Raw genomic sequence first — 21,882 nt, 5'->3', positions numbered from 1 at the left:
GTCACGTGCGCTGAATACAACAGTGAAATGCTTACTTACAGGCTCTAACCAACAGTGCAAAAAAGGTGTTAGGTGAACAATAGGTAAGTAAAGAAATAAAACAACAGTAAAAAGACAGGCTACATACAGACACCTGTTTGTCAGGCTGATTGAGGTAGTATGTACATGTAGATGTGGTTAAAGTGACTGCATATATGATGAACAGAGAGTAGCAGTAGCGTAAAAGGGGTAGGTGCACCTGTGTAATGATCATGCTGTTTAATCAGATCCTTGATATGCCACACCTGTCAGGTGGATGGATTATCTTGGCAAAGGGATATGAACAAATATGCCTAGAAAATTGAATTTCTGGGATATTTTATTTTAGCGCAAACACTTTGCGTTGCATTTTAGATTTTTGTTCAGTTTACAATTTTTGTTGACCAAATTCAAACCCTCATTGATCTCATACAAAAAATGGGCTTATTTTTGTGGATAGATTTTGGGCGACGTAAAACCTCCTGTTTTGCCTCTCTCTCTGTTACAAACCACGAAGACAGAGAGGATGAAATTACACTGGGTCACATTATTCAGTGTCATTTATCTGGCCATAATATAACTGGCTGCTGAACCATTACTGGTAATCAGATACTTCTCACACATGATTATAGAGCTAGAGTGTGTCTTGGAGAATTCACTGCATTGCTTTTAACGAGTGATCCATTGTAGGTTAATGTGATGATCATCAACATGTTGACAGTGCTGTTACTGCTGTAATGGATGTTAACTGCTTTCAGAGCAGGAGACACCCCATGAGCCCCACAGGGAGAGAACCCTTTGCCTAGCTAGTCTATTCTCCTAACACCTTTTTCATCAGTCAAATCAGATTTTATTTGTCACATGCGCCGAATACAACAGGGGTAGTAGACCTTACAGTGTAATGCGTACTTACAAGCCCTTAACCAACTACTTTAAGAAGAAAAATGTGATCAGTAAAAAAATAAAACAGAAGTAACAAATAATTAAACAGCAGCAGTAAAATAACAATAGCGAGGCTATATAGAGGGGGTACATGTACAGAGTTACTGGTGCTTTCTGCTTTAGTTGTTGTCTGTAAGTAGGAATCAGGAGGATAGAATTATGGTCAGATTTACCAATTGGAGGGGGAGTGAGAGCTTTGTACATGTCTCTGTGTGGAGTAAAGGTTGTCTAGAGTTTTTTTTTTCACCTCTGGTTGCACGTGCTGGTAGATTTGAGGTAAAAATGGATTTGAGTTTCTTATGGCCTTATACAGCTGATTGACTGCGGTCTTATTGCCAGCATCTGTTTGTGGTGGTATGGAGACAGCTATGAAAAATACAGATGAAAACTCTCTTGGTAAATAGTGTGATTTACAGCTTATCATGAGATATTCTACCTCAGGCAAGCAAAATGGCAAGACTTCCTTAGATCTTGTGCACCAGCTGTTGTTTATCAATATACATAGACCGTCACCCCTTGTCTTACCAGAGGCTGCTGTTCTATCTACCCGAAAAAGCTTAGAACCCACCAGCTGTATGTTATTCATGTCGTCGTTCAGCCACGATTCGGTGAAACATAAGATATTACAGTTTTTAATGTCCTGCTGGTAGGGTGTAGGTGATTGTAATTTGTGTTTTTTTAAATTATTTTTTAATTAGCGATTGATTGGCACGTTGGCTAATAGGACTGATGGTAAAGGTAGATTACCCACTCGGCGACGGATACAAGGCACCCGGATCTTCGTCAACGATATCACTGTCTCTTTCTCCTAAGAATGGTGGGGATGAGGGCCTTGTCGGCCGTCTGAAGTAATTCCTTCCCGCCTGACTCGTTGAAGATAAAGTATTCCTCCAGTATGGGGTGAGTAATCTCTGTCCTGATATCTAGAAGCTATTTTCAGTCATAAAACATGCTGGCAGAAACATTATATACAAAATAACGCGAAAAAACATGCACAATATCACAGTTGGTTATGGGGATCGTAAAATGGCAGCCATCTCCTTCGGCACCATTCTTCATTGCATCATGGACTGCTCCCTGTCAGTTATAATCAACAATAGACTGTAAAACTACTTTGTTTCTGATCAAAGTCCAGTTCTGTAATCCACTCATGCCTCGTGCATTAACATATCCTAGGCCAGACTGGTTTTGCATTGAATGCAAAGTAGAGGTGTGATTCACAGACTCATTCACTAGCAATACTCATGTTATCAGATATCCAAGTGCTCAGTGTTTTCTGATGTTTGTCCCTTCTGATGCCAGCCCTGGATAGCTGATGCTGTCTATGAGACCAGTGGGTGGGTAGTAGGGTTGGCACTGCCCCACAGGAGAAGAGGTTCCAGACAGCTTAGTTAATCTACCCCATAATCACCTCTGGGCAGTCAGCCCATGGTGAAGGGCAGAGCAAGCATAGTTCAGTAATACAAATCACAGCAGGACTGGACAGAGCCTTTCTGCCAATAGTATGAATAATAGGTAGTTCTACAGCGTTAGTGCTTAAAAACAGCACTTCCTCTGTCATTGATGTTACTGATGGATTATGGCCAGATGATGGCCTTTTCTCTGTCAGTTGTTTGGTGAGGGAGTAGGCTGTCTGGACTGTGTACACATGTTTGTGTGGTACACTAGCGAATGTGTACCAGCCACGTAGACATGGGGATCAAGAGGCTTGTAGTGCTAAGAAGAACGTGACAACACCGAACACGCCACATTAATTAACTCGTCGGACTCTTGTGTGTCTATGCTGGGCATTTGAAGAATGGGTCCCGTTCTCTGGGAATAACGGTGTCCCTTTGTCCTCGGCTGGCTCCAGGCCCAGGGCTGAGGCGGTTGCTGCTGTTAGAGCAACGTGTGAGACAGCTCTTCTCTCTGTGGCCACTGGATTCCACAGGCATGTTTGTGTGTGTTGGTGACATTTGAGTGTTAAATGAAATGGAGCAGCCTGTCATTTGTTAATGACAGATCTCATGTCTACACTTCCCTGTTGCTATAAACAAAGGATCTTGAAGGATGTTTGGTCACACTAACATTAACCTATATAGGCCAGGCATTGCCCTTTTCATACCGGTGAATCAACTGTGAAATGGACCTAGACAAACCCATGTAATAACCCTGTCCTTGTAGTAAAGTATGTACGTTATTCTCTACAGTTTCCGGTAATAGTGCTACATTTTTTCTTTCATTCAGCCTGTGACTGTGTGTTTAGTCATGTGTGGGAGTATACTTGGCGCCAATGTGACTTTGTGAGTGTTGTAACTGGACCAGACCAGTGTAATTTTCCTTTCCTCTCCCATTTTCCCAGGCAGCCCTGTCAGTCCTCTCTCTTTCCAGGATATGTTGATCCCACCAAGCCACACAGCCAACTGTTTAAATTAGTGATGGGGGGGGGGGTGGAATCGATACGGTTACATATCGGGATATTGTTTTTGACGATCGTTTTAACAATGTCGGCATATTATTCTTGCGCTGGTTTTTTGAACCTGACCAAAACGGCAGTATTTTTCTTTCACAGCTTGTTCTCCGTCCTCTTTTAAATAGGGAGCCAATTTGTTTTCAGCACTTTAATTTCCGTGACCGATCAACTCGTTCTCATGGCTCTCTTGTCCCTCTTCAGTGGACACATGGTGAGCAATATGTTTGGACCTTTGAATCGCAATATGTATTGTGTCGGCACATAACTATCGGGTCCCTGGCAGTTCCCAGCCCTAGTTTAAATGGCAACTTATTTCTTACAAAAGGGCCAGCCTCTCCTTTAGTTTGCATTTTTATATCTAGCAGCAGCATATGCCCTGCCTGACCCAGTTTCTGGGTTCTCTTTTGAGTTGTATTACGGTAATTACCTCTCTGTTTCACTCAGTAACCCTCCAATCAGTCACTGATGACAAGAACAGGGGTCAGGTCCACCCTCAAGCACTAGGCTAGAGTGAAATCCCCTGCTCTTGTGTCAGACCTATTATTTCTCTTGCTGGTAATTCCTTCTTTGACTCCTCTTGGAAATGTTTGCAGTAAGATCAGCCCGGGGAGTGTCATGATTGTTTGTCAGTGTGTTATTGGTATTTCCAGGGGAAATGAGGAGACTTATTCAGGGGTTTTCTGGATCAAAAAGGGGCTAAGGTGGTGGGTTTGGCAGGGAGCGTGGCAATGGGCACGGTCGACACAGTTGGATTTGACACTACTTTCCTTCAATTTTCTGAATTTCTCCATTGAGCCAAGATACATTTTTTGCAGTTTTAAAGTTAAATCTGTGCAATTCTACACATTTTGCCATGAGCTGATAGAAAATGTTGCAGTTCTAGAGCAAATTTCCAGAAATTCTACATTCTGCCATGGAGCTGAGAGAATTGTGCAGTTTTAAAGATAATTTCCTGAAGTTCTATTCATTTTGCCATGGCTAATGCTGTGTTCTTTTGCTGAAACTGAATATCAAAATCAATACTGGTAAATTCATTGTCTTGGGAATTTTATATTCCCCTGACTGTCTAGCTTTTGTTTTGGTGATTTGTTAGTTCTCAAAGACTTTATTGTAATTTTTTTATAATATATTTTATATATGCTTTATCTGGTTTTAGTCATTTAAGTTTACACTGAAAGCGTTTTTCATTGTAGTTTGGACTGGGTTTTTTTCGTACAGTTTTGAAACCAAGGGTTTCTATGGCAGAAAAAATTATGCTATTCATTCAACAACACAATAAATCTATCTGCAGTTTATCAGGAGTCAATGATCAATGGTTCCCTGAACTATCCTGCTGCTACTTCCATAATGAAGAATAGCGCATTTCCATTGGACACAGAATGTGTCTGACTTACCCCACTTTATAGTCCCTTGAGAAAGACGATTGGGAGGGTAGGCAGTAGGCACTACTAAGCAGGTAAGGGACTCCCATAGGGACAGATTGACTGACGTCAATGGAACTGAAACAGCAGGTTTACAGGAAACATGGAGGTGTGTGTGTGTTAGGCATGGGAAAATATGTTTCGGAAAATTGGGTATGTTTTTATTGTATTTTTGAAGTTGCTTTAGAGCAGGCTGTCTTTGATCTGCCCTGTTCTTTTACAACTCAGTTTAGCTGTTGTGGTGGTTCAGTTGGCACTACTTTAATTAACTTCCTGCTTTGTCCTTGTTCAGGTTTCAACTAATGGCACTTCCTTCCTCTTTCCCAGCACTCCCTAGGTGTGTAAGCAGCTCCTGTAAGAAGGGCCCACCACCGGTCCCACCGCGCACCACCTCCAAGCCCCACATCTCTGTGACGGTGCAGAGCAGCACAGAGTCAGCCCAGGACACATACCTGGACCAACAGGACCACCGCAGTGAGGCCAACAGCCAATCAGGACGCAGCAACTCCTCTGATAGCCTCTGCAGCCTGCGTACAGGCAGCCTGGCCAAGGGCTCTCAACCCCGGGCCCCAGCCCCCATCCCTGCCCCAAGAGACTCCTTCCCACTTCCCTTCTTCAGCACCACCACAAGTACCGGCACCCAGGTTGAGCCCCAGAATGACACTCTAAACCCAGGCCCCAGCCTCACTCCAGATCAGTCCCTAACCCTTCCAGAGCCTGTTCCCACAAAGAGGAAGCTCTCGTCTATCGGCATCCAGGTGAGCCCAGGAATCAATTTTCTAAATTGACTGTTAGTTCAGCTTTAATGTCTGTGATGCACTGTAATCTGGGAGGATGCTTAGATTGACTGACTAATTCGTTGTAATGGTTGACTCATAGGTGGACTGCGTTCAGCCAATCCAGAGAGAGGTTCAACCTCCCCCCTCGACCAAGTTCCAGTCTATTGGAGTGCAGGTGGAGAACGGCAGGCCGTAAGTCAAATCCTTAATCAACACAAGATAATCTCAATCAGCTGATCACTCAATCAGCTGTTCAGTCACTTGCGTAATAGTCATTTCTCATTTTATAGGGATGTAATGATTCACCTATACGCATCGGTCCCGATTCAAATGTTTAAGATGCAAGTGCAGCGGTCCACAGACACCAAAACAATGCAAATTTAGCATGCTAGGCATGCGTCGGTCAGAAAACCAGATTTCAAATATTACGAATCGCTGGTTCCCTAAAATGTTTTGCTCATATTAAGTTCTTCCTACCTTCTGAAAATACCTCACATTTCTGGTGACAACTGATGCGTCCTCTGTTAGTGTCGAACTGCATGTAACTGCATTGACAGTCTTTGATCTACAAGTCATTTTGCATGCTGAACAACCCCCGGTCAATATCAGTAGTCTAGTCAAACTGCACTGTGCCCAGTTTCACCCGCTGACCGACGCGGAGTAGGCTGCCTTTTCCTGATATTGCACATCTACGTGGCACCTTCATCGTTCAAATGCTAAAATGCCTTCTATGATACAGTATTAGGCTTTATTAGTAGTGAGAATCTGTGTAATTTGCTATGTTATTGTTATCTAGGCACTGTTTTACCAGAATAAAAATAAGCTACTGGAGACCTGGGGTTGGAACCGACTCAGGGAAGAGAACTGAGGACATAATGACATTTTTTCAGAAACAGAACCAGGAACGAAAGTCATCTATACTGTTCCGGAACAGCACAGTTATTTTTAAAGCATGGGAACTGGGCATTTTCTTCCCACGAAGTGCCCATGCGCAAAGCCCTCTCTCACACAGAAACGCATTCCAGTGTCTGCCAGCCAGCTGAAATTCTGTGTGTGTGTGTGTGTGTTACCTGCCCCTCCCCCTTGCGAAGCATTGTCTACTGACTTTACAAGCGTGATTCAGAAGTTGGGGAGATTTTTAATTGTAGAATAATGTATTGACTTTTTTAATGCTAAGGATACTGTAGTTATCAGGTTTCACATCAGATTTATTAAATAGAAAAAGGCAAGAAGTGTTTTTATTTGAATTCTGGTGCCACTTTGCAGACACAAGCTTGTTAGTGAGCTAGTTAACTATCATCTGGCTATACCTGCTGAGCGGCGCTTACGATAGATTTTATTTTGATCAGGTTACATTTTATTTTTTAACTCCAATGACCATAATCCATTGCGCATCTACTTGTCCGGTCTTTCTTTTGTGCCTGCTGCGGAAGAGACAAGAATGAACATGAGGGGATATAGAGAGCAGCTGTTGTGATTGATAGTTGGTATTCAGCAGTCCATAAAAGTATGCCTTATTTACTTTGAAGAACTACAAAATGGTTATTTTGTCAGACTGAATAGGCAGCAGATCTGTAGAGATGAGATGATGACTTGGAATGAAATGACAGTCATCAAATAAACAAATGTAATATACACAACAATTGAAATATTTTATAAAAGTGATGTGAATAAATGATGGTTAATAAGTGATAAGCAGTGATGGACAGTCAGTAGCATCATGGAACTTTTATTAATTGTTTTATTCTGTGTTACAGCATTCAACTCAAATTATTGCCACTTTTATTTTAAATAATTGAACCAAAACCAAACCAACCTCAATGTTTAAAAAAAAAATAAGTGTAACTTTTTATTTAACCAGGCAAGTCAGTTAAGAGCAAATTCTTATTTATAATGACGGCCCACACTGGCCAAACCCGGACGACACTGGGCCAATTGTGCACTGCCCTATGGGACTCCAAATCACGTCCGGTTGTGATACAGCCTGAATTCAAACCAGGGTGTCTGTAGTGACTCCTCTAGCACTGAGATGCAGTGCCTTAGACCGCTGCGCCACTCGGGGGCCCAAAGGCACTAATCGCTCAGCACTATCACTAACCCAAACACATAATCTGCAGAAATTACAAGTTAATTAGGGGGTGCTGGTGATATCAGAACCAACGTGGGGAGAGAGAAAACATGGGCAACATTGCCCCCCCCCCCCAATCTGATAGTAGTGGGGTGGTAGATGCTTAGTCTCCATTATGGCTCAGATCAGGTGCCTACATAGTACATACATCATTTTATACACACACACACTAGTGCCGGGATGTTACCAGTATCGCGATACTCGTTACTGTTGTGGCAAGGAAACAAAACATGAAGAGGATTTAACATCATTGTTTCCAAGCTACAGCACACAATATTTTACATACAGCAGGTTCTTAAAGGACTGACTAGGGCCGCTTCGTGTTTTCATTTTTGCCATGGAAAAAATAATGTGATACTGGTATCGTCACAGCCCTAACACTCAGACAGATCCAGCTCATGAGCTCCATCAGCAGCACCTTTGAATTTTGGATGGAAAATGAATGCGTTTATATAACAGATCGTATTGCATCCAACCGAAACGCATCGATTCGTTATCTAATCAAACCGAATCGTTTCAAACTAAAACGTATCGTTCCTGTATCATATCGGAGCCCACGTATCTAGATGCATATCGAATCGTCTTGAAAGGGAAAGATGCACATCCCTATCATTTTCACATCGGAGACCTTGATGTTTCCTTCACAATCTCTAAATTGAACTGCTTCACACGTGTTTGTGCATCTCCTGCTGTGTTCAACCGTTACTCATCAATCCATCCACACCCTCTAATCCCTATTTCCTCCCTTAGTCCCTCCCCTCCTGCCCTGGCATGGCTTCAGCCTGTTTGGTCCAGGCAGTAACCAAGGTCACTCAGCAGTCACTCTGAGCTCGCGCTGGCAGCAGTACAGTATTAGTGTAGCATCTCTCTGTCTTTCTCTCTCACGGTCTGTCTGATTGGTGGCCTTTGTTGTTTTGGCGACAGTGGAGGAGGCAGAGTGCTGTGAAGAACTGGCCATTTAAACAGCCTAGTACATAGTAATTCTCCCTAATCACATTGGTTGGACAGTATGCCCACTCCGTCTGTTCTCCCTATCACTGAACGCTGTAATCTTGTCCTCTCTCTCACTCTCTCGAATCATCTTTCTCGCTTTCCTGCATGCTTACTCAGTCACCCTCTCATCATGCCGTCTCTGCTTTTACTGCAGAGGCAAAGAGAAAGGCAATGTGCTCTCAGCAATCATGTCCTTGATCTATCAGTCAAACTCCACTTCATAATGATGGCTTTCTGTATGCCTGTCGTTGGGAGAGGAAGTCTAACCTAGCACTAATGGCTGAATACAAACTGTCCTTGGTCTATGTATTAACACAAAGTGTGTTCCAGTAATCTCTGGACCACAGTAGTCAGAGATTGGGGCAGTGATTTGTGGTCGTCAGGCCCCAAGGTCAACCTTATTACATCCACAGTAAATGATCTCCGAACTGCACCAATACTAATTTGTGTGTGTGTGTGTGTGTGTTTGTGTGTGTGTGTGTGTGTGTGTGTGTGTGTGTGTGTGTGTGTGTGTGTGTGTGTGTGTGTGTGTGTGTCCGTCCAGACTCAGCCGGGCCAGCAGCATGGCCTCCAGACAGAACACAGAGACAGAGCCTCAGGACTCTCAACAAGACACCCATCCCTCAGAAAACAACAGTAGAGCCAACTGCAACAGCCAGCCTGTAGATCCCGCCCCCACTGCCTCCAACGGTGAGGACAGCGCGATGGCATGGCATCCTCCCAAACATGCCCCAGTCACGGCGAGAGTGTCTGCCTCCCTCCCAGAGAGAATGGACCCGGCCCTGGACCCCTCCTCCCTGCCCCCTCCAGACCCCAGCTTAGAGAGTGGTAATGGCAGTGTCCAGGGAGATGCAGCCCAGCCCGGCACGCCCACCTGCCTCCGGGATGGCAACTGGTTCCTCAAACTACTACAGGCTGAGACTGCACGTATGGAGGGCTGGTGTCAACAGATGGAGCAGGAGACCAAAGACAAGGACATCTCAGAGGAAGGTAAGACACAGTACACCATACTCACACTAACCAGCTAAATGTATACAAGACCGTAGACTACTCATTCTGATAGGCATAGAGGTTTTTCATGGAGTAAGAGTCTATCATACTCACTCTAAACAGGAGACCTCTATACATTAGACAGAGATACAATCTCCTATCAGTGAATACCTTGTCAGTTCTATGACATGTGGAATTGAGATGATGTCCTCATCCCTGAAGCCCTAACACAATACAGTCCATATAAGCTCCTGTCTGTTGTGGAGATTGGAGAAGGCAGGACCAGCTCATTTAATGCTAATAGTTAACGGCAAACGCTGCTCATTACCTCCTTCAGTCTAATGGCACTACTGCAGACAGACTCTTTGATCCTCCAAGATCTGGCTCAGGTAGGCAGGTAGATAATATACCTCTGCATTGCAGTTATTGAATGTGTAATGAACAGTATTGACTCCCACATCAAGTTATTCCTCAGCAGACCTGTATTGTATGATCTTACTCATGCAAATGTTAATAATGAAATAAAAGTGTGTAAAAAATCATTTTTACAACTTTTGGGGGAATAAAGGTTAGTAATTTATTCTATGGATGAAGTGTGTCACCAGCAATGTAAATTGTACACTGTAATGACAATGGTAATTAAGGACAAAGGTCAGAAATGCCACATAACTATACAATTTTAAGGACATTTTATATTGCCATTAAAAAATATTGCGCTCTGTGCCCGTTTCGAGAACCTGCATGTTGTTGTGATGGCTGACAGGCTGTTGTTTTCTGTGTAGTGATGGGAACGGTCCGCAGTGCAGTGGGGAGTGCCCAGCTTCTCATAGCCCAGAAGTTCCAGCAGTTCAGAGGACTCTGTGATGAGAACCTGGTGAGTAGTACTAACCCTACAATGCCCTCTTAGCCTAGCACATTTCAATGCACCTTTTTCAGTCTCAGCAGGTTGAGTTGGTTTAGAGCTCCACCTGGTGTCAAAATACATACATACCAAATGGAGACATACTTCTAAGCAATGAGGCACACACATCCATCTCTGTAACGGATGGCTAATATTGATGTTAAATCTGTATTCTGAAAGTGAGCCATGGCTGGAAAGGACTGAATAATGTTCTGTAATGTCAGTGTGTCTAGACAAGCCAACTAGAACTGTCCTTCCTGTCACATCCTGTCTGTTAGAATGTGAATGCCAACCCTCGGCCCACAGCCCAGGATCTGGCGGGGTTCTGGGACCTCCTGCAGCTCTCTGTAGAGGACATCAGTGTCAAGTTTGACGAGCTCTGGCAACTCAAGGCCAACAACTGGCAGCTGCCAGAGAAGAAGGTATTGGACTCACACCACATATCACCTTGATAGATCCTGATGACTTATTACTATTATTATCATCCAAACGGCTTTCTATTTAAATTTTAAAAAGACACTTTACGCACAAACACATCCTACATATTCTTAATGGGTTTGAGTCCAAAATTCTAATGTCTCTTCATCCTAATCTCTTTATTCCTAATATCTCTGTCTCATCCTCAGGTGGAGAGGAAGGTTGTTCCCCCCTCTGTGCCAAAGAAGACGTCCAAGCTGACCACTGGGAAGGACCGGAGCGTGGACTCTGTGGTGGACAAGCAGCGGCAGGAGGCCAGAAAACGCCTGATGGCGGCCAAACGCGCAGCGTCGGTACGACAGAACTCTGCCACGGAAAGCTCAGACAGCATTGAGATTTACGTCCCCGAGGCCCAGACACGCCTCTGAGAACAGACCGCCACCGGCACTCTGCTCCCCATGAAGGAACAGCCTCTCTCACCCACATATACACTCACACACACATACACACACACACACACCTCCCCATGAAGGAACAGCCTCTCTCACCCACATATACACTCACACACACATACACACACACACACACTGCTCCCCATGAAGGAACAGCCTCTCTCACCCACATATACACTCACACACACATACACACACACACACACACACACACACTGCTCCCCATGAAGGAACAGCCTCACACATGCACTAGACACACCCCGGGGTACAGAGCCTGGTCCCCTAATGGCAGCGCAGCATACAATCAGAGTAGAACCCAGGAGAGCACAGGCATGCTAAAAAAATACAGAACAATGCAAAACCACTTCCTTCCTGGCTGCCATGGAGATGGAGACCTCAACAGACATTTAATACTATTGTTATTACTATTAATATTATTATTATCTCCTCCTGAAATGCATCAAGACTGTCTTAAATGTGCATCTTGGATAAAAGGACATCCTTATTCCTTGTCAGCTGAAGAATCTTGGTATCCCAGAAGTTTACTCTCTTCTCATCCCCTCACTTCTTCTGAGTCTGCGAGCTGGGCTGGGCTAGTCTCGTTTACCACACACACTCAGGATACACACAGGTGTACTCATTCACTGTCCACACAGTCTTCCTATTTTCTCTTTGTATTAGGCTGCCACTCCATTGGTTGTGGACGATAAGCTTTACTCTGTATGGAATCTATATGAGATGGTGTTATCGTGTACTAAGGAAGACCGTAGCATTCTATCTATCTCAAACTGGTTACCATAATAGTTTTGTAAATGTTCTTTACCAGATTGTTTGTTAGACAAGGTCCAGTGTTCAGTACTAAGGTAGTTTTTCTATAGACCAAGTACATGTACTGTCGTGATGATGTTCGCACATGATGCAATTATTCTCTCTCTCATAAACACGCAATATGCTGTCTGTCGGTGTCTGTGCAGACTCATGTTTTACATCTTCTATGCCCTTTTGAGGGAAGAAGAGAGATTACCAGGGCCAGTTGATGTGCGCTAAGGTAGGAATGTAACATGCATTGAAAATAACTTGATAACTGCACCTGTCATGCCACTTGTTTACCTGGTTACTTTACCCATATTTGTTGCAGGGGACCATGAGGTATTGTGCACCACTTAATTACAACATTCCCTGTTTCCTACTCAACCTCCAGTACATTTGAATCATAAAGTGGAATCAACTATAAGCTCTCCTTTTTTCCTGATTACCAAGAATGGTTTATTTTCAGCGGCATATGCCAGAGCTCTGCCAGTGGTGTTGGGAGATAACTCGTATAAGCAATAAGTAAAATGGCAAGTTTGAACTAGCAATGTAAAAGTGATTCCGATGCCCAGTCAAAAAGCAACTACCCCTAGCCCCTAAACTTTCAGTGTTCTCAGATCTGAAGTGATGGGTTAAAGTCAAACAATATGTGATGAGTCTAGCTTGTCTTACAATGTTCCATGAGGAGCTTCAACTATTCTTCTTCCTCCTGTCTAATGCTTAGGCTATGAGCTGTTTTCTCCAGGTGAGCCCTCAGTCACTTAACAAGCCAACAGTCGAACGAACCATAACAGCGCTTTGGTCGTCATACACCATTAATAACCACTACTCCATTGGTCAAAGCCTTACCACCAACTGTCAAATTAATAATGATCCAAAAGAATGACAACATAGCATACATTAGAAACTAAGAAATGTATTTGCTATGTATCACTTGTCTGCATTGAAAAGGTCTAAGAATCTAAATATTTCAGACTATGCTCAAGCTGAATTAATGTACTCTTATTATGGTGTCTGGCTGGCAGTTTGACCTCTTATTCCTGTGTACAGATAATTTTTAAAAACATTTTGTATGAGACATTTTCTGTGACTGGTTTGAATTGACCATGCAGTCAGCCAAAACACACGAGACTGTTTTGACCTGTGCCACAGGTTATATTGGTATTTTTCTGGATTTGGAGAGAATTGATGGTGCTGTATAGGATTGTACTGAGATGGTGTGGAGTTTGAATGCCTTCCTAGAGAAACATGTCAGCATCACTGAAAAAGAGGTGTATTCACACTATCACGCGACAGCATTCATGTGTATATGAGCTTTCAGCTTTGCATTCCTTTTTCTCATGATTTGCCATGTTCCACTCATTCGCTGAATTCCAAATCAACCCTCTGGCCTAGGCACTCCTGTTAGATCTGAAATGATTGGATAGGTATGGAGAAAATCCACCCACTCTGTCAGAAGCAAAGAACCTCTGATCAGAAGGCAAAGTGCCGCGATTACGTTTTTGCGCAAAGCTATGCGAGGGATTGATTTGGAATTTTGATAAAGATCTGCAATTTCAGGATCTCAATGCAACTTGTCCCCTTGAAGAGCTGGCTCTCCTCCCTAAATGGCTAACATCTGTGCCACAACAAGGCTGCCCTCAAAGTGCTCGTGCGATCCACAGTCAGTTTTGTATTTTTATCTCATAATGTAAAATATGGCAATTAGTAGAACTGGGAAAGCAGCTGATGCAGGGGCACCAGTATGTTAATTATTGTTTATTTGTAATACATCATACGGACGTGTACATTTCATTGTCCAAAGAAATCATTAAACATCCCTTTGTTACATCTCCTTGTCACCAACATTATTCTACTCATTGCTATATGTAATATTAGCTGAGATGTTAATATTACAGATAAAATCGCTGTCTTCAATGATATTTAGCTGTATGTTAGCTCATGTTTTAGGGTTATATCTCTTTTGAATGGCCTTCTTCATAGCTTAGAACAAGAGTCCTGCAAAGATCCTACTGAGATCATAGCACCAATCACAATTTGTTGTCTGTCTGGGGATGGAGACTAGTCTGTATTCAGTCTCATGTCATTCAGGGTTGGTGAATTGGTCTCAGATTTCATGTTCTCCTCTTCAACCATAGTCAGAAGTGTTAGACTGGTCTCTGCATGACACTGGCATAGAATCTAGATCTGAACCTAGATTAGAACATTGTTTCCTTCAGAATCAGGAGCCTGGAAGAATGGAACCTTCAGGAGAAAATGGCCTGATCAGGTATATTCAGGCAGTTTGTATACAGTATGTTTTGTGTTATAAAGGGCTATAATGGGCATATGAAGGGGCAACCCCTGATGTCATATACCCTGTTGAGACAGTGACTTTGGACAATACAAAACACTTCAGCCATCTGGCTTGGATTTCTTTGAACTAATGGTCTGGATTGTATCAATAATGTCAAAAACATTTTGCCATGCATCACTTTTGGGGTAATGATGGGACACTAAATAAATTCCCTGATGAACTTTTCTATGGTAGTAGAAAATCTCACTTACCTGACTGTAGATATACCTCCTTAGACGTGTCACAGGTGATTACACCATCCCCATTGGCCAACTCCTCTTTGAGAGATGCAAATAGTGAAACATGCATAAACAAATTAGACAGAGGGCCATTAAGAAACTACCGGTCATTATTTTACAAATCAAGCACATATTCTACTAATACGGGGTTGTTCATATGTTATGGTATACTAGTTATTTTGAAAGAATAAAGAATTGTAATTACCAGTAAAATGTCCTATTCGTTTTCAGTGTGTGAGTACAGTTGAGTAAGCATAGCGCTCCCCCTACCGGCTTCAAGATGGTAGGCCTAACTGACCGTAGACAAACTAGAAAATGAAAGGCTATTTTCTTTTATTTTTTAGATATACCAATAAAATGTGTGTGTGACATAAAACAGAGCGTTTCTCATTCCTAAATGGAGACCATAATATCATATTACTGGTGTGTGCATTGCCAGCGCGCATATTGATTCGTTTCCTGCGGACGCCGGGAGGAGCCAAACATTAAGAGGATGAGGAACACCTCGGAACGAACTGATTAAATACTGTACTGAATCAAAAGTGACTCACCAAAGAGATTGCTACATTTGTGTGGACTCGTCTATCGTCATTTTGGTAAGTGCTGCTGAATACTATCTGCCTTGCGTAGGTGAATCGCTATGTTGTTGCAGTGAAAATAAAGCGAAGTCCTCAAGTTATTGTATAAAACAAGTCATAGCTATGGACATGTAAAAAAATAAACCAACCGGTCACTTTCTTCAGATGTAAAGTGGGATTCAACATGCTTAGCTAGCTAACATTAGCTACATAGCCTATATGCCTACTGTTACAGTGCTAAAGCTGACGTTAACTAGCTAGCTAAACTGCTTGTGAAATACACTACATGGTCAAAGGTATGTGGACACCTGCTTGTCGAACATCTCTTTTAAAAAAAATCATGCTGCTGTAACATCCTCTACTCTTCTGGGAAGGCTTTCGACTAGATGTTGGAACATTGTTGCAGGGACTTGCTTTCATTCAGCAACAAGAGCATTAGTGTGGTCGGGCACTGATGTTGGGCGACTAGGCCTGGCTCACAGTCGGTATTCCAACTCATCCCGAAGGTGTTCGATTGGGTTGAGGTCAGGGCTCTGTGCAGGCCAGTCAAGTTCTTCCACACCGATCTCAACAAACTATTTCTGTATGGACCTCGCTTTGTGCACAGGGCATTGTTATGCTGAAACGGGAAAGGGCCTTCCCCAAACTGTAGCCACAAAGTTGGAAGCACAGAATCGTCTAAAATGTAATTGTATGCTGTAGTGTTAAGATTTCCCTTCACTGGAGCTAAGGGGCCTAGCCTGAACCATGAAAAACAGCCCCAGACCATTATTCCTCTTCCACCAAACTTTACAGTTGGCACTGTGCATTGGGGTAAGTAGGGTTTGCATCCGCCAAACCCAGATTCTGTCGGACTGACAGTGTTTCCACTGCTCCAGAGTCCAATGACGGCGAGCTTTACACCACTCCAGCCAACAGGCAGCATTGCGCATGGTGGTCTTAGGCTTGTGTGTGGCTGCTCGGCAATGGAAACCCATTTCATGAAGCTCCCTGCGAACAGTTATTGTGTTGACTTTGCTTCCAGAGGCAATTCATTTTGTTTTATTAATTCTGCACTCGGCAGTCCTGTTGTGTGAGCTTGTGTGGCCTACCACTTCACGGCTGAGCCGTTGTTGCTCTTAGACGTTTTTCAACTTCACAATAACAGCACTTACAGTTGACCAGGGAAGCTCGAGCAGGGCAGAAATTTGATGAACTGACTTGATGGGAATGTGTCATCCTATGACGCTGCCATGTTGAAAGTCGATGAGCTTTTCAGTAAGGCCATTCTACTGCCAATGTTTGTATATGGAGTTTGCATGGAGGTGTGCTCAATTTCATACACCTGTCAACAAGGGGTGTGGCTGAAATAGCCGAATCCACTAATTTGAAGGGGTGTCCAGACTTTTGACCATGTAGTGTATATCTACTCAGCTAGCTAGCTATGATTGAAAGTCAACAAATGAATGTGGGAAGATGAACTAAACAACTAGCTAGCTAGACGCTGATGCAGGGATTTCTCAAGTAATTTGATTTAGCCTAGAACTTTGAGATGTTAAACATTACTGATCTTTTACAAGCCTTGTCAGCCAAGTGTTGTCATCTCTGTACGTTACTGAAGCGTATTGTACACTCCCAGTGTACCATTGGTTTAAAAAGTAAAACCTTCAACATCGACTATCTGTAAAATCCTCTGCAGAGAGATGATGATGACCTCACTCAGCTAGTGACCTGACCTCCCAGTCCCAGAGCGTCCTCAGCCAGGCAACCCAGCCGTGACAGAACCAGTCATTGGACAGCACAATAGTATAATATATATGCCATTTAGCAGACGCTTTTATCCAAAGCCACTCATCCGTGCATACGTTTTACGTATGGGTGGTCCCACAGTGACAGTGTTCAATTTCTACTAGCATCATGGCTGCCAGCCAGCAGAAAGGCACTGCAGTGCTGGAAACCTCAACAGAGGGAAAGCGAACAGAGCTCAAGGCCAATGAAGTACAGAAGAAATGCTGTAAGTACTGTGTGTCTGGGTCTTCCAGTATCATATTCTAGTCTGGTACCTTTCCTGTGTTAACCCAATTAGGTTAAATGTTAACTCATTGCCAGATGCATCAATCTGATCTTTGGTTATTCATTGTAAGCTGTCTTCCTCTAAATGCAGAACCATTCAGACCTTTTTTTTGTCGCAATATAATGCAATTGTGTTGATTAAGTGCATTGAATTGGTCTTGGGCTGCTGTGCAAATTGTACATTTAGAAATGAACACGAAGTGCCCTTTTTTAGATAGTAATCAGTCCTATTCTTTTGTCTCGCTGGCTTTCAAAAGGCGAAAGCAGGTGCATGTATATCACTACCCTCCCTCCCCTGTGATGCAACGTGACACTAGGCATCTCTTGTCTCCCTACCTGCCTCTATAGCGTGTGAAAGGTGCTCGATAGATATATCTTAACTGCCAAAATAAAGGAAACACCAACAGTGTCTTAATAGTGCGTTGGGCCACCACGAGCCGTCAGCACAGCATCAATGCGCATTGGCATATATTCTGCAAGTGTCTGGAACTCTATTGGAGGGAGGCGACACCATTCTTCCATGAGAAATTCCATCATTTGGTTTATTTATGGTGGTGGAAAACGTTGTCGCGTAAGTGTTGAATTGGGTTGAGATCTGGTGACTAGGACACACAAACACACACCTTTAACCCCCTATGCTCCTTTGGGAACCCTCTTTCAAAGTCACTAATATCTCTTCTCTCCATGGTAGCCAAAATAATGGGCAAATGGGCATTTTTATACATGGCCCTAAGCATGTGTGGAAGCACCTGCTTTCAATATACTTTATCCCTCATTTACTCAAGTGTTTCCTTGATGTATTTTGTCACCAGTGAGTGTGTTTTGGCAATAACAAAATGTCATCCCCAGTTAAACAAGTCTGGCATTAACTTTCCAGTCCATTCTGCGCAGTCTGGAGACTCATACTTCATGCTCACACAAACATATTCATTGGCTGCTCAATAGCATCGAGATTTTTAAACCGCCTTGCTGGTTCTAGAAATGTAACGTGACCGTTAAGCATAGCAAGGGTTTGTTTGCAATGGACTGAGGATGGGTGTTGGTGGGCTTTCTTGAATCTACAGTAACATACTAAAGAAGAGAGACAATAACCCTCATAACGCCAGGCTATATTTGTACTTTTCTGGGCAAGGATGTAACAGTGTCTGTGGACAGTCAGTTGCTAAGTTGCTAAGCAGCTACTAGTGACAACATCTGAATGGGGGGGGTAAACTGTTTGACTTTCATTTTTAAAGATGGACTTATTGTTTATACCTTGGCCTACATTCTAATGGTATTTCAAAGTAAGTAGTTTGGTTGTGAGTGATGTGTCTTTGTGAACAGCATGGGCCTCTTATATGACCAACTCCCCCACTGTGATTGTCATGATTGGTCTTCCTGCCAGAGGGAAAACCTACATGTCCAAGAAGCTAACCCGCTACCTCAACTGGATAGGAGTGCCAACCAAGGGTTAGTATAAAGGCATCACTGTATTTAAATTTTGTTCCAGAACCTTCCAACCGGAAGATATGCATTGAAGCGACACCTTCCTCATTCTTCATGTCACTATTCAACCCAATCATAATCCTCTATACCAGTGGTTTTCAACCGGTGTGCCGTGAGGAACTTTCCAGTTTCGAACACTCAGAAGAATGAACATGGATTTTTGAATTGTGGGCACCAGTGTCACTCAAATAGTACATCTGTATCGTTCTTTCAAGGCCTGTACGCTCAGGCTGTTACAGGCTTATACATTTGTATAGTTTGAGGAGTGTGCATCATGAGCAAAGTCATTTGTATCATTTTTACTTCGCCTGTGAGAACCATTAGCACAGGCAAGTCGGACTAGGCTTAATTTTAACACAGCCTCTAGCATAGAAACAAACGGAGCATAGCTTTATGTCCGTGGTTGCACCTTTAAAATGCAGAAAACAGCTAGTCTCTATCCCAAACCGTTTAAACCTAAAGACCTATTTTAATGCTCTTAAAGGGATACACACAAATGAATCATGAGTAAGCAACTATGAAAATGCTTCAAAGAAACCCTAATTAATCTATAAATATCATTTTTTTATGGGAAATTGATCATTTACAGTGTGCATCAGATGAGATGGAGGTCATGACCACTAAATACATTAATAGGGACATTTTAAGTGTGTCACAAGATTTTTGTTATCCCATCAAGGTGTGTCACTGTTAAAAAATAAAGTTTGGCAACCACTGCTCTATACGATGTGTAAAATAATTCCTTTGTGTAGACCACTAACAAAGGATTTATTTTGTGTAGAAATATTTATAGTGGAGGATGTCATTGAACTGCAATGCTGCAGAACCTGTTTGTCTTCCTTCCACTGTTCAGTAGAATGTCACGTGATTTCGTCGTGTCTTTTCATCACCTGAGGCTTTATGATGATGGTCCTGTATTGTGTTGCAGTGTTCAACCTGGGGGTCTACAGGCGAGAGGCTGTAAAAGCCTACAAATCCTATGACTTCTTCAGACATGACAACGAGGAGGCCATGGAAATCAGGAAGTGAGTGCTCCTCCTCCCCTCTGTGTTTTTGGACCTGTGGCAGAAGAATTTGGTTGTTTTGATGAGTTAAACAGTATTGCAGTAACCCGTTTTTTCTAGAATATGCCCTCCATGTTTTCCACAGCCCCAGGCAGGTGTTTTCTGTACTTACAAAACCTGCAGAGGTTTACAAGGCCCCGACTAGATATAAACAATTAATGTAATTACGTTTTAAGTAGTGCACATTTTTAGTCACCTGGCAGACTGTCATTTTCCTAGTCTCTCATTTTAGTATTTAGAGCTGGCTGCTAGACCAACTGTTATAAGCATTTATATGAACCCTATAATATATTATAATAGGGATTGTAATATGTTATGTATTTCTATGCTGTACATTTTAACAGATTGAACATACATGTTACTAAGGCGTAATTGGGTCCTCTTACAATTCATTATAGCCACATAGTGCATAATATCTGTTGGCTTTAAGTGAAGTGTTACAGATTTTTCATTTAAATTGTTATTGATGTGGATTACTGAAGTGGGTCACTGTGTTCCTGCAGGCGGTGTGCTCTGGTAGCTCTGCGGGATGTCAAAGCTTATCTGACTGAGGGGGGCCAGATCGCTGTGAGGATCTGCTCTTTCTGTTTTGAGTAATTGGAGATAAAATAGTGATATAAAACTGAAAGACAAGCTTAATTTTAGATATCAGTGACATGTGATTGATTTATATAACGTGTTTACTGTCTTATGTATTTCAGGTCTTTGATGCCACAAACACCACCCGAGAGAGGAGAGAATTAATCCTTAGTTTTGCAAAGGAACATGCTTACAAGGTCAGTTTCATGTCATGCATGTTACTAGGGTTGGGTATAGAAACTATTCTCAATTGTTATTGTCAATGGTTTGTTGATGTGGGTCGTCATAGATTGGTCTCTTTTGCAGGTGTTTTTTGTGGAGTCATTGTGCGACGACCCTGATGTCATTGCTGCTAATGTTATGGTAAATTAACTTGAATGTTAAAAAAAATATGAGTACCACTTCTCGTTAAAACATTCTCTAATAATCTTCAAGGTATTTCCACACTTTAAGTCTTGTGCACCACACTCTCTCCTCCCCAGGATGTGAAGGTATCCAGTCCAGACTACCCAGAGAGACACAGAGAGAGTGTGATGGAGGACTTCCTGAAGAGAATAGAATGTTATAAAGTCACGTACCAACCATTAGACCCAGATGAAAATGACAGGTAAGACATTCTGCTGAGTTCTCTCTTTTAAATGGTTAATTGATTAATTTTGTCAGTCATGCATTTGCATACAAAAACATTTTTCAAGAGTTCCAGTTTGTCCAGTAGGTGGAGACAACACGCAAGATTAACAAAGGTTGTTTTTCTGTTATGGCCTGCTTGATGGCTACATTGACTCATCATATCATTGGTCTGATTTCCAGTTCTGATCCTCCTGACAGAAACCGTTTCTTGTTCGTTGGTCATTATTGCTTTTCCACCATAGTATTTATTTTAGATGCCTTCTGAAACAATACACAAACATCCATACATTTTTACCATCCAAGCTTGACCAGACTTTTGTTTTGTGGCAGGAGAGAGGTTTAGTATATTTCAAAGATGTATTTTTAGCTAAATATAATCTGCTTCAAATGAATATTTCCTGCTTTTTTTCAAGCTCCATAATTTTGTTCATTCTCACCTTCCTACTTGTCACAGAAATTTCATAATTTAAGAATTTGTAAGATTATTTTTTTGTATAAAATAGACAGGGACCAGTCTTATCAAAATTAGATAATAGTATTTATTCTCGGCGCTCCCTGCCATGGAACCAAAAACAACAGTTTATGTACAAAATATGACGTCATAGGTTATAAAATGT

The 21,882-nt window shown here is 42.4% G+C and overlaps 2 protein-coding genes across 6 annotated transcripts in view; both read left to right on the top strand.

The window, feature by feature from the left end:
* LOC135504288 (disks large-associated protein 4-like) overlaps positions 1 to 14,133 on the top strand; it is a 131,770-nt gene extending 117,637 nt beyond the window's left edge. For both annotated transcript variants that reach the window (XM_064922706.1, XM_064922705.1), the window contains exons 6-11: positions 5,161 to 5,591; positions 5,713 to 5,804; positions 9,278 to 9,723; positions 10,506 to 10,597; positions 10,903 to 11,046; positions 11,251 to 14,133. In XM_064922706.1, coding sequence (XP_064778778.1) covers positions 5,161 to 5,591; positions 5,713 to 5,804; positions 9,278 to 9,723; positions 10,506 to 10,597; positions 10,903 to 11,046; positions 11,251 to 11,469 — 1,424 coding nt within the window. In that variant the 3' untranslated portion in view covers positions 11,470 to 14,133. The remainder of the gene's footprint in view (positions 1 to 5,160; positions 5,592 to 5,712; positions 5,805 to 9,277; positions 9,724 to 10,505; positions 10,598 to 10,902; positions 11,047 to 11,250) is intronic.
* A 1,220-nt stretch (positions 14,134 to 15,353) lies between these two features.
* The window catches only part of LOC135504286 (6-phosphofructo-2-kinase/fructose-2,6-bisphosphatase 2-like), a 30,536-nt gene continuing 24,007 nt past the window's right edge, over positions 15,354 to 21,882 (top strand). The window contains exons 1-8 of one of the 4 annotated variants that reach the window (XM_064922698.1): positions 15,354 to 15,473; positions 17,348 to 17,448; positions 18,831 to 18,956; positions 19,921 to 20,017; positions 20,560 to 20,623; positions 20,758 to 20,832; positions 20,942 to 20,998; positions 21,118 to 21,242. In XM_064922698.1, the coding sequence (XP_064778770.1) occupies positions 17,352 to 17,448; positions 18,831 to 18,956; positions 19,921 to 20,017; positions 20,560 to 20,623; positions 20,758 to 20,832; positions 20,942 to 20,998; positions 21,118 to 21,242 (641 nt within the window). In that variant the 5' untranslated portion in view covers positions 15,354 to 15,473; positions 17,348 to 17,351. Of the gene's footprint in view, positions 15,474 to 17,133; positions 17,449 to 18,830; positions 18,957 to 19,920; positions 20,018 to 20,559; positions 20,624 to 20,757; positions 20,833 to 20,941; positions 20,999 to 21,117; positions 21,243 to 21,882 lie in introns of those variants that run through there. The other 3 variants (XM_064922699.1, XM_064922700.1, XM_064922701.1) reach the window with 3 other exon arrangements.

Source organism: Oncorhynchus masou, chromosome 18, assembly GCF_036934945.1.
Source record: "Oncorhynchus masou masou isolate Uvic2021 chromosome 18, UVic_Omas_1.1, whole genome shotgun sequence".
NCBI lineage: Eukaryota > Metazoa > Chordata > Actinopteri > Salmoniformes > Salmonidae > Oncorhynchus > Oncorhynchus masou.
The sequence above is the reverse complement of the archived record's forward strand: the minus strand, read 5'-3'. Positions and strand labels throughout refer to the sequence as shown.